General features: G+C 56.9%; 1 protein-coding gene across 3 annotated transcripts; it reads left to right on the top strand.

The window, feature by feature from the left end:
* The first annotated feature begins 1,489 nt into the window (after positions 1 to 1,489).
* tgfbr1b (transforming growth factor, beta receptor 1 b) lies at positions 1,490 to 14,609 on the top strand. 3 transcript variants are annotated; one of them, XR_003887226.1, is made up of 10 exons: positions 1,978 to 2,731; positions 7,525 to 7,776; positions 7,983 to 8,249; positions 8,428 to 8,658; positions 8,833 to 9,000; positions 9,075 to 9,231; positions 9,325 to 9,449; positions 9,518 to 9,648; positions 9,747 to 11,412; positions 11,765 to 14,609. XR_003887226.1 is itself a non-coding variant. In XM_029831941.1 (9 exons), exons 1-9 carry the CDS (start codon positions 1,537 to 1,539, stop codon positions 9,870 to 9,872), a joined length of 1,521 nt encoding a protein of 506 aa, XP_029687801.1. In that variant the 5' UTR covers positions 1,490 to 1,536; the 3' UTR covers positions 9,873 to 14,608. The 3 variants fall into 3 exon arrangements, 2 of the variants coding, with proteins under 2 accessions (XP_029687801.1, XP_029687800.1); XM_029831941.1 differs by lacking the exon at positions 1,978 to 2,731 and adding an exon at positions 1,490 to 1,600 and having other exon boundaries at positions 9,747 to 14,608; XM_029831940.1 differs by having other exon boundaries at positions 1,633 to 2,731; positions 9,747 to 14,608.
* The last annotated feature ends 80 nt before the right edge of the window (positions 14,610 to 14,689 follow it).

Genomic DNA, 14,689 nt, shown 5'->3' with positions numbered 1-14,689 from the left:
CCTCTTATCAGCTTCCTGGACGGCTTTCCTCTGTGGGAAGCAAAACAGAACCTTGCTGCTGGATTCTCTGGTCCTCAACACTGATCCTATCAACTGGGGTTTAAAGGCTGCCAGTTTCTAAACGAACAGACTGTCCCGAACACGTTTTCCACTCGAAGATAAGAGGCATCGCTAACGTTGCACGGGGGTTTTGGCTGGAAGCTGCTGCCCACCACCAGCTAACTCTGAGCCTCCCCTCAGGGCAACAGCAGGGTCTGGGTGCAGCGCTGATGGGGCAGAGTGTGTGTTGCTGCTGTGGCGTTCCCGTGGCTCATCCCTCCACTGCTGCCACACACACCAACACACACCTCCCAACATTCCTGCAGCTCTCAACGTTCCGCTGAGTGCGACAGCAGCATCGCTCTGACAAACGTGCAGCTTTTAGATTCCCGTTTGTTTTCTATTTTTGCTCTGCCCCGTCCTCTTTTTCACAGCACTTCACGTTCTTCCTCGCCACACGCTGGCAACACCTCTCATCTATTCTTGTGCGACATTTGTTGCGGGCTGACAGCCGACGTTGTGTCAGCTGAGGCTGATTCAGCGCTCTCCTGCCTTCACACATCATCTGACCCCATCACAGGAAGCAACGCCAACACGTCTTGAGACGGTTCCCGCTAGCAACCCACATTTGTAGGTGATGGGAAGAGCTGGGTCTGCATCCTTTTAAAGGGGTTTACTTTTACTTTTAATATCACCTTAGATATTGCCTTGCTCTTCAGCTTCCCTTTTAAATGAGTTCAGCTGGGACCCGAGTGTCACTTTCTAACCATCTCACGCGTAAACGTGTGCTGATGTGGTACCAAAGTTCCCTGAATCCTTCAACCTTTTGTCCAGTAAGAAGACAGACAGAGTGTGTATCATCACCATCTGGGTGTGCTTGCGTCTGGTTCTGAGGCTCCGGGGTTTGGGTTATTATAAAATATGCTGAGCTAACCAAGGATTCTTTGCTTCTCACTATCCATTCCTGGACTTTGTGACCTCCAAAGCACGTGACTTCGTTTTTGACGATGTTTGTGACGTGCATCAAAGTTGCTCAGTCACAGAATTACTTGTGAAATCTCCCGTTATTTCCTCACACTAAGGAGGAATTTTTGTGAAGATAAATAATGATAATGAATATATTTACTTTTAAATGTATATGTCTAAATTTATTTGATGGGGTTAAAGTCTTTGATTTTTTTTTTCAAGGTGTTCATCAAACTTGTGGCGTGAATTTGCTTATTTTTTCAGAAAGTCTCGTCATTGTTGAAGTAATCAAGCGAAACTTTGTGCAGCCAGTTTATAATTATAGAGGAAAGCTGAAGCGTTTGTTTACAGCCGCGGTACAGATGCTTTAAGGGGGCGGGGTGCCGACGCGCTCTCCTCCAATCAAAAGCGAGCATCTGCCGTCCAAGCGCCGCAGAGGCGGGACTTCTGTGCGCAGCAGCCAATCAGCGGCCGCGCTCCTCCTCGCTGCTATAAGTTAGCCGTGAGCAGCCAGTCTGCTCCGTAGCCACGATGGATGCGTTACCGTTCTTTCTCTTCGTCCTGCTGTGGTGGTCCAGGATACACGAAAGCACCGGTAAGTTCCCCCGGAGTGCCCCCCACACTCTCGCCGCCTCTCTTGGGCTTTTCGCCGAAGTTTCGCCACGGCTGAGGGCTGTTTGGGCGGAAAAAGCTCTTTGTTGAAGAAGCCAGAAGAAGCGTGAGTAACTAAGATGGCGCAGGGTCTGGGGCCAGCCTTCCACTGCCTGTCTCAGGAATGTTTATTGTCTCGGCGGAACAAGGCGAGCAGGGCAGCAGGGAAGTCTGCTCGGGCTCTGACCGGTGGGCCGGGGGCCAGGGTGAACGCTGGCCTGCCCGCGGCCGCACTCCTGCCCGCGGCTCCGGGCTTGCGAAAGCCTCCTCCTGGGCAAACACAAAGTTGAGCATCACTGATTGCGTGTTTGCGTTCCGAGCGGAGCGGGTTGGTCATTGACTGCGCGGCTCAAATGTTCTCCTCCAACTTTCTTGGCTTTTTCCGGACTTGAGGAAGTTCCAGCATCTGCTGCTGATCTTTGGCTGTTTCTGCCCCTAACATCTGCACCGCTTTCTCCTCACAAACATCTGCACCGCTTTCTCCTCACAAACATCTGCACCGCTTTCTCCTCACAAACATCTGCACCGCTTCCTCCTCACAAACATCTGCACCGCTTCCTCCTCACAAACAAGAGCAGGTTCTCTGTTGAGCCGGTCGGAGAAGCAGCTCGTGTTTACCTCCTTCCTCTCTCTAAATGCACTTTTCTGCGTTTCTTTCCCCGCATTCTTCTTCTTCTTCTTCTTCTTCTTCTTCTGCCGCCGCTGCTGAGGAACCGCATTCTCTGCTCGTCCAGCTCCACGTGCAGAGATTCTGCCGTTCCTGCCCCGCTCCTCATCGCGGAGCCTCGTCTCCATGTGAGCTCGGACCGCGGTTCTGCTGGGCTCCACCGAGCCGGGCTCTTTGTGCGGTTCCCCAGGCGTTCTGCGGCGAACCGCCCCTGGAACTCGCCTCTCCTGCTTCCTCACACTCGCCGTCATCGTGCTGACATTTGTGTTTTGCTTTTGCGTGGAAACTGGGCCAGATGTTCTTTGTTCCAGCAGATCTTTCCGATGCTGGTAGCTAGCGGCAGCTGCCAAAGACGTGCCTTCCCTTTGTGTGACATTCCTTTGTGTGCAGAGGAGCAGGAGACCTTGGGTGAGCGCACGAGCGTGAGCGCACGAGCGTGAGCGCACGAGCGTGAGCGCACGAGCGTGAGCGTGCGTTCAGGCGGCCAACATAAAGAGATCTCGTCACAATCCAGCCCTGCCACACCGCCGCCGTGTCCTCATGTAGCCTCGCACGCCGCCGCCGCCGCTTCATGAATTGATATGTTGCCTCGTGGACGCGTGTGCAACGTTAGCATCCCGCCTTTCTTTGTCCAGCAATGGGATTATTATGGGGTGGCTCCACGGCCCCGTCCGTTAACATAAGAAGGGAGACGCTCACCTCCAGCTCGGGCGCTAAAGCTCGGGTGCACGCTGGCGGTGCAGCATCAGGCTGTTAGCGCCACACACGGCGATCGGAGCACGGACGCTTGGCGTGTGGCGCTCGGCGAGGTGTCTGGACCACGCCCGTGCTGCGTGGACGTGCCGTCGCACCGTTTCCCTTTATTTCACACGAGCGTGCACACGGATCCCGGCGCTGGCTAAACGAGGTGTGTCACCATTGTTCCGCTCCATCGTCCTCCCTCCTACCAGGAGCGCTCCTGGGACGGCTGTCCTCTGGGGACTGTCCACCTCAGTCCAGCCGTGTGAGTTTGGGTGTGAGGGCCGTGAAAGTTGGGTTTCAGCACCGTTTGGGCAGAACATCTGTCCCAGATGTGAGACTGAAGCCACCAGGGGGCCGACGTGAATCGTTTAGCCTTCGTGTTTGATTCCAGCCGTGATCCTTGTCCGACAGCGCCCACGTCCCCGCTGTCCCCCGCTGTCCTCTCTGTCCCCCGCTGTCCTCTCTGTCCCCGCTGTCCTCTCCGTCCCCCCGTCCTCTCTGTCCCCCGCTGTCCTCTCTGTCCCCCGCTGTCCCCTCTGTCCTCTCTGTCCCCGCTGTCCTCTCTGTCCCCGCTGTCCTCTCTGACCCCGCTGTCCTCTCTGACCCCCGCTGTCCCCTCTGTCCTCTCTGTCCCCGCTGTCCTCTCTGTCCCCCGCTGTCCCCTCTGTCCTCTCTGTCCCTGCTGTCCTCTCTGTCCCCGCTGTCCTCTCTGTCCCCGCTGTCCTCTCTGTCCCCCCGTCCTCTCTGTCCCCCGCTGTCCTCTCTGTCCCCGCTGTCCTCTCTGTCCCTGCTGTCCTCTCTGTCCCCGCTGTCCTCTCTGTCCCCGCTGTCCTCTCTGTCCCCCCCGTCCTCTCTGTCCCCGCTGTCCTCTCTGTCCCCGCTGTCCTCTCTGTCCCCGCTGTCCTCTCTGTCCCCCGCTGTCCCTCTCTGTCCTCTCTGTCCCCGCTGTCCTCTCTGACCCCGCTGTGGCTGTCCTTCTGCCATTGCCACCACCCAGGTAAGCTGGTTTTAGTGGACCCACTGTGGTGTGTGACTGGTTTTACCAGCTTCACCAGTAAGACAGGCAGGTGGGACTGGTGTCAGCCACTGGTTGAACAGCCGTGTCCATCTTCCTGGACTCTCGGGTTCTCTCCGTCCTCGCCATCATCCCCTCCGCTGGTGTTTCCCATCACACTGAGCCGGTCCAGGTTTCCGTTGGTTCCTGCGTGGCTGTTTGAGCTGTGGGACCCAGTCTGAGACCCAGAAACGGAGAATAGTCCCCATGGAGCACAGGAGCTCCTCCACTGTTTGTGTCCGCTGCTCTTCTGTCTCACGATGGTTCAGTTCTACGTTGGATGATGGTAGTATGATGGTTCTGAATGTTCCCAGTGGAACCAAGAGTGGTTCAGCCAACCAGGTCAGCGTTCTCCTCAGAACTGTCGCTCTGAGTGTCCCTTATTCTTGTTTTGCTTCTGTGTGTGTGTGTGTGTGTGTGTGTGTGTGTGTGTGTGTGTGTATCCACCTCAAATGCGGGTTTTTCCATACAGACACAGAAGAATGTGGTGTTTGGACAGAACCAGGGTGCAGCCGGGGCTCCTCTGGCATCTTACCACTTACCTCTTACCACTTACTATTTCTGTATATACTGTATATATGTCTTATTTTATTTATCTTATTCTAGTGTGGTCTTCTTTATGTTGAATGTTGCAGCGTCACACCAAGACAAATTCCTAGTTTGTGTAATACTGTGTATTACATGAACAATGGCAATAAACCTGCTTCTGCTTCTGCTTCTGATTCTGCCTCTAAATATGAACCAACAACCACTGTTTCGGCTTTACTGAGCAGCCCTCTGGTCCATGTTGGTGCTCACGGATGCTGGGCGATTGGGTCAGGACAGGGCGGCCGGTTAGGGGCTAGGGTTAGGGGTTAGGGGAAGGGGAAGGGGAAGGGGGAAGGGGGAAATCGATGTGTGCTTTTGGCTCTCATGTTGTGGCAGCCCGGGAGCTGTGGTGTGTGAAAGATCACGCCGTCTTGTACTGAGGGACAGGACGCCTTCTCAGACCCAGCAGTGATGTCAGAGCAGCGTGACATCGTCACTGCACCTTCAATTACAGGCTTTAACTACGATGGTGTCCCCGTTAGGTTGGTAAAACAGGAGTGAGTGTGGACACGTCTGCCTGCCCGAGGGTGGAGGGACCCGAGCAGCAACCAGACGGTCGTGTGGTTCAGTCTGCACATGAGTCAGCAGCTTTCAGTGTAACACCTCCAATAACATCAGTCTGACCTAAGTGTGTGTGTGTGTGTGTGTGTCTGTGTGCGGGGGAGCCGCACACTCGCGCAGCCCTCAGGTTTTATCAGCGCGCTTTAATAAAACGCACCGCGAGCAGGAGTCTGCCGGTCCAGTCGGGATTCACCAGCTTCCGTCCCCAAAGGGAACCGGCGTGGTGGTGCTTCCACCGGTCCTGTAGGAGGCCAGAGCCCGACCGTGTGTGTGTGTGTGTGTGTCGGGGCCTCGGCAGCTGGCGGGGTCAGGGGTCGGACCCTCACATAAAGCTGCTGCATATTTATCAGGCAGATGGGCGGCGGCGGCGCCGTCGTACTTGGTCTTTGTTTGGTGGGACAACACGCTGCATCAGCTTGATTTCATCAGGCCTCGTTTGGACAGGATGGGTTTGGAGCAAGTGTGTGTTTCCGTCCCACGGCTCAGCCACATCAGGCTGGGGCCACGTGGAGGACCCGGACCCTGTCAGGCTCCACTTCCTGGTGGCGTGGACGCCACCGAGACGCCTCTGCTCCACAGTCCACCGCAGCGCTGGGAGCGGTGCAGCCGGCGTGCTCCTGGGTGGGGGTGGTCCAGGCGTGGGACAGCAGGCCGCTCACACACACAGCACATCTGCCAGGGACAAAGGCCACAATGGTGCTGGGCGGGCAGGTGGGGGTGGGTAGGAGCTGGATCATGACCTATGGAAATGAGCCGGCGGCCAGGTTCCGCCAACACTCGCCGCTCCGAGCAGCCATTTAAGGGACGAAAGCTGCGAGGACGGCTGCGTGGACACGTGTCTGGGGGGACCGTCTCCTCAGATCCAGGGGTTGGTGCAGCAGCCGCGGGCTGGTTCTGCCCAGCTCCTTAGCCCCTAACCCCTCCCGACTGTGGTAACTGTCCCCGTCCTCAGGAGGTCTCAGTGTCCACCCAGCCAGAGGTCCACATTGTGATTTAGGCTGCAGTAAAAACCTGAACTCGCTCGTCATCAGTGAGTCCCACATGGCTGAACCGGGTCCACCGGGCCGACCTTTGACCCTGTGTGTCCAGTCAGGAGCCGCGCCGGGTCCAGAGGCAGAGGCAGGACCAGCAGGCGTTCCAGCCCAAGAACATTTGCCGTGGCTTTGATTTAAAGTCCTCTCGGGCCTCCTGCCACAGACGTCTCCCGCCGGCACCGGAGAACCCGCGTCCTCGCTGGAATGTTTGATTCCTTCATGGTCCAAGCGTCTGCTTTTGCTTTCCGCCTGTTCTGGCGACTGACTTTAGGATGACGGAGCGCTGCAGCGCCGGGCTGCATGGCGGGAAGATGAAGGAATGTGCTCCGAGTCTGTCTTGAATTACAGCACCGACAGAACGAGTGAGCGGACGCCGCGGTGGCTGCGGGCCAGGCTAACGCTAGCGCTAACAGCGGGCCTGGTGCCAGATGAAGTCTGTAGTCTGAAGGCTGCGTGCGCCTGTTGTTCAGCTCCTTTTGCTGCTCTGTCGGTGCTCGGGAGTTAAGTGGTCGCTGGAACACGACCACGGACGGTGCAGCGACCACGGGACACGTGTGAGAGCCCGGCGTCTCCGGGCGTTGGGCGGCGCCGCCCTGGATTATGTGTGGTCATGGTTCTACCTGCCTCAGGACAGCAGCCTTTCCTTGTCTGCTGAGTCGGTTATTGACGGCCCGGCCCGACCCGGCCCGGTCCAGCTCCAGCGGTTGGGTTTCTATTGCTATCAACCTCACAATAACTTGAACCTGCATGTGGGCGCGTGTTCCGCTGTCGTTATGGAAGCATGCGCGTACTCGGTGCCGGTGGGATAAACGGCTGCTTCCTGACTGGTGTGTACTGGTCTAGAGCTGCTGGGCCCAGACGGGCCTGTGCCTCTAAATATGAACCAACAACCACTGTTTCCTCTTTTGCTGAGGCGTTGAAGACTGGAATGAAGATTGCGAGCAGGTCGGACTGAGAACAGAAACTCCAGCAGACAGCAGAACGCAACTTCCTGTTTTGTTGATGCGTCATGTGTGGAACGTGTCTGTAGTCGTCTCGTCTAGACATCGGCATGTTTGAGGAGTGGAGTCTGGAACGACTGGTTCATCTGAATTAATCGGAGTTAAAGAGCCCTCTCACCCGCACACACACACGCACACACACACACACGATTGTGAAGCGAGTCGGGGGCGGAGCCTGCCCGGGGGTGTGGCCGTGACTCTTCTTCTCTGCTCTTCCTCCAGCTCTTCAGTGTTACTGCGACCGCTGCAGCGCCAACTCCAGCTGCGTCACCGATGGCGTCTGCTTTGTCGCCATCCGTAAGTCGGGGAGCCAGCTGACCACCGAGCGGCGCCAGTGCGTTCACGAGAAGGAGCTGATTCCCCGGGATCGCCCGTTTATCTGCGCCCCCTCGGTCAAGCACGACACGGGCATCTACCCCATGTGCTGCACCGCCGACTACTGCAACAAGGAGCCCGACCTGGACGTGTTCCCCGGTAAATAAACACGGGGGGAACAGGAAGCGCTCATTTCCTGCCCAAATATGGCAACAGCATTATTAAACTGGTGCTTTCAGAGTCGCAGCCTCTCTTGGGGGGCTGGTCCTGCACCGCTCCAGCCGTGCCCGCCGCCATGGCTGAGGGAGCTGGCGCGCACGGCGCTGGCGTGCACGTGTGTAATGCCCTCTGCTCTGTTTCCACAGTTCCCACGGTGAAGACCCAGTCCCTCGGACCCGTGGCCCTCGCTGCAGTGATTGCCGGACCCGTCTGTGTGCTCTGCCTGCTCTTGGTCTTGGCTTTCTATGTCTGCCACAACCACAGAGGTCTGGGGGCCGGGGGGGCCGGGGCCCATCATCATCACCACCGGGTGCCTAATGAGGAAGACCCGTCTATGGATCACCCCTTCATTACTGTGGGAACCACGCTGAAGGACCTGATCTACGACATGACCACGTCTGGATCTGGCTCAGGTACGGCCTGCCTCTGTAGTGACATGAGTAAAGGTCCTGGAGACGAGGGCGAGGGCGGGCCATGAGCACCAACGCCTGCTCGCACCACTCCTGACCCAGGCCCAGATGGGACTGGGAAGGTTCCCTCCAGAAGCTGAAGAAGCTTCTAGCTGAGCTGCTTTGCTTTGTTGTGCTGTAGGACTGCCGCTGCTGGTCCAGAGGACCATCGCCAGGACCATCATCCTCCAGGAGAGCATAGGGAAGGGCCGGTTCGGGGAGGTGTGGCGGGGGAAATGGCGTGGGGAGGAGGTGGCGGTGAAGATCTTCTCATCCCGTGAGGAGCGCTCCTGGTTCCGCGAGGCTGAGATTTACCAGACGGTGATGCTGAGACACGAGAACATCCTGGGCTTCATCGCCGCTGACAACAAGGGTGAGAATCGCTCACCGAGTTCTTGGAGGCCGCGCCCACCCCAGGGTCGCGTTGCTCCCCTCGGACGCCCCCTCTGGTTCCGAGGTTCTGCACCAGCACCGCGGCCCCCGCACCCGAGCGCCCGGCGGCTGGACGGCGTCCTCACCTCGTCCTTTTGCTGTGTCCTCCCTGCAGACAACGGGACGTGGACGCAGCTGTGGCTGGTGTCCGACTACCACGAGCACGGGTCGCTCTTTGACTACCTGAACCGCTACACCGTGACGGTGGAGGGCATGATCAAGCTGTCCCTGTCCACGGCCAGCGGCCTCGCCCACCTCCACATGGAGATCGTGGGCACTCAAGGTGAGACAGATGTTCCCAAAACATGCGGGACACGCAGCCGGAGGTCCGGGTCAAACGTGGTCCTCTCTCACCAGGCAAACCAGCAATAGCTCACAGGGACCTGAAGTCCAAGAACATCCTGGTGAAGAAGAACGGGACGTGTTGTATCGCAGACCTGGGTCTGGCCGTGCGCCACGACTCCGCCACCGACACCATCGACATCGCTCCCAACCACCGCGTGGGGACCAAGAGGTAGCTGCTGTCTGTGGGGGTGGGGGTGGGGGTGGGGGGGGCGTGGCTGCAGGGAGCGGCGCAGCATTGACGCGGCGCCCGTCTTCTGCTCAGGTACATGGCTCCAGAGGTCCTGGACGACTCCATAAACATGAAGCACTTTGAGTCCTTCAAGCGTGCAGACATATACGCCATGGGCCTGGTCTTCTGGGAGATCACCAACCGCTGCTCGATGGGAGGTGAGCATCGGGACGCGCTCGCCACGTCCGTGGGGGCTGGGGTGTCAACGCTTGTGCTTGTGTGTCAGGAATCCACGAGGACTACCAGCTGCCCTACTACGACCTGGTCCAGTCAGACCCCTCTGTGGAGGAGATGAGGAAGGTGGTGTGTGAGCAGAAGCTGCGACCCAACATTCCCAACCGCTGGCAGAGCTGTGAGGTAGGAGGTGGTGGCGTGTGTGGCGCCCGGCGGCGGGGGCGGGGACGGGGGGGGGCTGCAGATGTTGACACGGCTGCCTGGTCTCTGTCCTCCTGCAGGCCTTACGGGTGATGGCCAAGATCATGAGGGAGTGTTGGTACGCCAACAGCGCCGCCCGCCTCACCGCGCTCCGCATCAAAAAGACGCTGTCTCAGCTCAGCCAGCAGGAGGGCATCAAGATGTAGGCGCCCCCCCCACCTGCACCGCGTGGACTTCATCAGCGCCGCCCTCTTGGTTTTGCGTGTCTGCCCTCTGCAGTGGGGGGAGGCCACGCGCTCCCTCCTTGCTTTCCTTTGCTCTGTGGTTAGATCCCATTTTTGCTGAGTCTGCAGTGGACCTGGGTGTGTGTTGTAGTTGGCTGCACACACGCACGCACGCACGCACGCACACACACACACACAGACTGGATTTAGGGAGGTGTGGGTTTGCCTCAGGAGGGATGAAGGCACCTGCACCCATCATGGGGGTCTGGGAAGACCCTGTGACTTTGACACCACCCCCACCAGCCAGCAAAGCCAAACTCCTCACAGACACCAGGCCTGCGAGATGCCACCTCGCATCACCACTGCTTCATTGTTTCTATACCATCTGTTCCGTCAGAAATAAGCTACGCCCCCGTCTGACCTCTGTTATTGGCCAATAGCTGTGGCCCCTCCCTCCCAGCAGCCACCATTATAACCAGGAGGCAGAAGTCAGGAGGAGCTCGGAAGATGCTCCCACACTACAAACCCCCACAAATTTAGCTGCTGGAGTTAGCATTAGCATCTTCTGCAGACCCTGAGACGTTCCTCTGGAGCTGTGGACTCTCAACAGCTGTGCCCCGTCCTCCTCAGGTGTGGGCTGAGAACCTGGGCTCTGCGGCCCACCCCTGAGCCGGGCCACAGTAGCACTGGAAGGGCGGGGACGCTTCGGGCTCGGCCCTGAAGCCCCCCCGCCCGGGTGGGTGGGGAAATCTCTCTGTTCTGCAGTCGTTTTGCACCCGCTTGTGTCTCCGCGTGCTACGGGTGCAGCTTCCTGTCTCCTGGAAGCGCCGCAGCTCAGTTAATTTATTGTTGTTGCTGGTTTTGCTCGTATTGTTGCTCCTGGTGACGGGGTCTTTTTGCAAAGCTGAACTGGACACCACAACCTCATTCATTCTTGGCAACATGCTGCAACATATGCAATATAAACTAGATAAATGTGTATTTTCTATACCATGCTCTGCTGAAACCACCAATAGCAAGAACGCCACCGCCGCCACCGCCACTCGGCAGCCGCCGCCGCCGCCGCCATGCCTTTCAGCCGTTACCGGGAAGTGCCAGTGCTTTAAAACCAACCCAATGCCTCATGTTGGCTGTGGCCCAGCGTTTGCTGCGGTGTGTGTGTGGACAACCAGCAGGAGCGTGCTGAGCGTCCCATCCGTTCGTACTATGCACACCCGCGAAAAGTAGCCACAGAATCCCCGAGTGGACCATCGCAGCAAAGCGCGGCGCAGCCAAACCCTGGTGCCATTTCGTCTGAACGCCTGAACCACCTCCGTCATCCAGCTTCTCTCAGCTTCCTGAAGGTCTGGCCGAGCCCCAGCAGCTCTGGAGGACACGCAGCATCGCCCGTGTTGGTCGTGTTCTCCACGTCTGGCCGGCAGCAGCAGCAGCAGCAGCAGCAGCAGCAGCGGCGTGCATCGACCTTCGGGGGAAGAGGAGAGAAACCCCCTTTTCTTGGGAGAAGAATCAACACTAACATAAGGTGCATCCATTGAAATATAGCAAACAAATATTACTAAGCCATAGGTGTTCGGGTCGTGTTCTTTTCTAATGTACATTGACTAAAAAAGGCAAAATATGTTAAATAGTTTTATCATTTCAGCTTAGCGAGCCTTAAGGGACCAACACATCAGCGTCAGGATGTACATTCATTCATTGCTCTTGTTTTATGGAAAGTGTGTAATTAATCAGTACAATAAATTAGTGTCATTCTTTTATCGAAAGGACAAAAATATATATGTAGCACCTGATGTAGTTTCCTTTTTGCTGGTCTGTCCCGCTGCCAAAGCCGCCACACAGCTAAACCTTCCTGACTTCTCCCGACGCACTTTTAGAGCTCCCCATGAAACGACCCTGAAAGATCCCCATCCCCAGGACCTGCCCAGCTCCAGGGTCAGCAGGTTTACGCGTGTGGCGCTTTGGCTCGTCGGGGAGCCTCTGTCGTTTCCCACAACCTGTCTAGACGTGCTGCTACTTGGTGGTGAGCCGAGGTGAAGCTGTCCTTGTCCCCGTGTGAATATCCTCCCATTCCCCGACTGTTTGCGCCATGCTTGTTTCATGGGAGTTTGCCTCGTGGAGCTGCTGATGTTTGACCACAGTCCACGAAGGCGCGGGAGGCGGCGCCGCAGCTCTTTGGTGGCTCCGCCAGCGCATCTGTGCGGGTCAGAACAAAAGCTGCTGCCTTCTTGGACTGTGGCTAAAAGAAGAAAACCACAGTGCCAAATGACTGCTGAGCATCTGGGGAGGCTGGGCGCCGCTCTGATGTCCTCGGTGGACAGACCCAGTTTCCTCCAGAAGACCAGAAGTTTGAAAAGTGGATGGCTGTGCCGACACGTGGATGGCCTCCACCGGAACCTCTCGGAGGTGGGGCTGAAATTCAGGAGCTGGAGGCGCAGGAGCGGGAACGCCAGCGTGACACCAGCAACAGGTGGCCGACGCGGAGGACCCGGTCTCCCCGAGGATCCGGTCTCCCCGAGGATCCGGTCTCCCCGAGGATCCGGTCTCCCGAGGACCCGGTCTCCCCGAGGACCCGGTCTCCCCGAGGACCCGGTCTCCCCGAGGATCCCGGTCTCCCGAGGATCCGGTCTCCCGAGGATCCGGTCTCCCCGAGGATCCGGTCTCCCCGAGGATCCGGTCTCCCCGAGGACCCGGTCTCCCCGAGGATCCTTGCCTCCGCTGCAGGAACCAAACCAAACCCTTCTGTGGAGTTGGTACCTGGATTTCCCACGTTTTCTTTACGGTGGGAACATGAAGGTTCCGTTGCATCGCAGTGAGCAGGCGGTTGCTTTAGCGGGACTGGTCCCGCCGCCCGTGGGGCGCCCTCCCCTGAGGACTGAGACGGTCCCTGGACGGCGTCTTTCTCTGGGACATCCAGAAGCTCCTCTGCTCCGACATCCTTCATTTTGTCTTAAGTCACCAGCAGCCGCCTTCCTTTCAGCCCGAGACGATTCGGACCCGTTTGAGCCCCGCCGGGCGTCTCCAGCGCTCTGTCTTCAGTGCTGTCCTGCCTTTCTCTTGTCCTTCCTCTCGTTGTGTTATCAGACGGCTCCTCGCCACAAGGCCCTGGTTCTGCTCCACTCGGGACCAGATGAAAGACCCGTTCATTTAGGGTTTGTGGGGCTCCGTCGTTGGTGGAGTCAACAGTTCCTCATGAAACGAGGTCACTCTCGTCTTGGAGGACGACGGAACGGGTTCCGTTTCCTCGGCATGTGGACGACCGTTGTGTTGTCGCTCAGCTGAGGGCATTTTTAAACCAAAGTGTCTAATCAGGCATGATTTAATTGGCCTTGCTTGGTTTTTTGTCCTGTATTTAGTCTTTTTTTTTCTCCATGAATGCCTCATTCACCATCCAGCTAATGAGCCACTTAGGAAAGCGAGGAGAGTTCTGCAGAAGGTTGCTGGCCACCATTCAAAGCGGGGAGATCCAAGGTTTCACAGAACCGGTCGCAGACGTCGACCTTCCGTGGTCTTTTCACTGAGGACTCTGTTTTTGTGAGCGCTCTCTGCGTGGATGGAGGGTCGGAACAGGGAGAGACCAACTATGCCAGCAGCTCGGCGGAGACCAAGCCCCCGCCGAGTCGTCCCTGCAGCCCTGAATGTATCTGCCCTCGAATGTCTCTGACCAACTTGAGCACAGCCTGCGTTTCTTCAGCCCAAGTGTCACTGCAGCCACTCTTTAGGATGCAGCTATCCTCCACACGGGTCCGTTTCTGCCTCTTGTTATGCAACGCCTGGGCCAATCAGGTGCGCCCACCCAGTCTCTGGATCACCCGGTTCAACGAGCCTACCTATGCTAGCATGATCCACACACTGTGACGAGGAGTGTGTCAGGCATGTAGAGGAGCGCTCTCCCCTCACACTCACCCTCCATCTAGCCAGAGAGCGGACCGGCCCGGCCCGGCCCGGCTGGGAGTGGGCCTCGTGTCTGTTGAGGTCTTCGTTGAGGTCTTGGTGGTAACATGAGAAGCAGAAAGCTTTATTTCATTTAGTGCCTGAGTTTCTTTTACTTTTCACCTTGAATGACAAGACTGCATGTGATCACGTCTCTGGACTGATGTCTGCTCCACACACGGCATCGGGAGCTTCTGAAACGGTGAATTCACATTCTAAAGGTCACTTCATTGAAAAGAAGATACCTCCTGAAAAGACCAATGTGTTTTACCTCACTGTGTACATATTTACAATTTGTTTACTCCGACTCTGCGATTTCTTTCTCTCTTTGTTTCTATGAAATGCTTAAAAAAATGGAGAACAATTTCTTCTCAATGGTACTTTTTTGTCAGACGGCTTTGTGTTGTATTTGTGTTGTTGCTGAGAAGTATAGTGTTGATCTTTGCTCTGTACGTGAGCTGTTGTCCTCCGCGTGAACTGTACAGTCAAAGCGCTTTACACATGTCCGAGCCCCCGTCTGAGCTCGGGGACAAATGCCTTTTTTCTGAGACTAAAAAGAGGAGGAGGAGGAGGAGGAGGTGGAGCGACTGGGAGCGAGGGGAATGACCGCAAAGCCAAGTCCTCCACGGTGGCGCCGCCTCACCTCAAAGTGAATCATGATCTTTTTTTAATTATTATTTTCCTGTACAGTTGAAGAAGAACCCAACATAGGAAGTAGAGGAGTGACATGTTAATGCTAACATAGCTGGAGTAGAAAATGTTGTGAATAAAGACGGTTTCATTACAACATTTTGGCTCCGTCAACGTTTCCTTCTGTTGCTGTAGGAGCGCATGACTCCGTTTAAAGCTCTGCTATCACACGCGGGCAG

This window comes from Takifugu rubripes, unplaced genomic scaffold, assembly GCF_901000725.2.
Source record: "Takifugu rubripes unplaced genomic scaffold, fTakRub1.2, whole genome shotgun sequence".
Classification (NCBI taxonomy): Eukaryota; Metazoa; Chordata; class Actinopteri; order Tetraodontiformes; family Tetraodontidae; genus Takifugu; species Takifugu rubripes.
The sequence above is the reverse complement of the archived record's forward strand: the minus strand, read 5'-3'. Positions and strand labels throughout refer to the sequence as shown.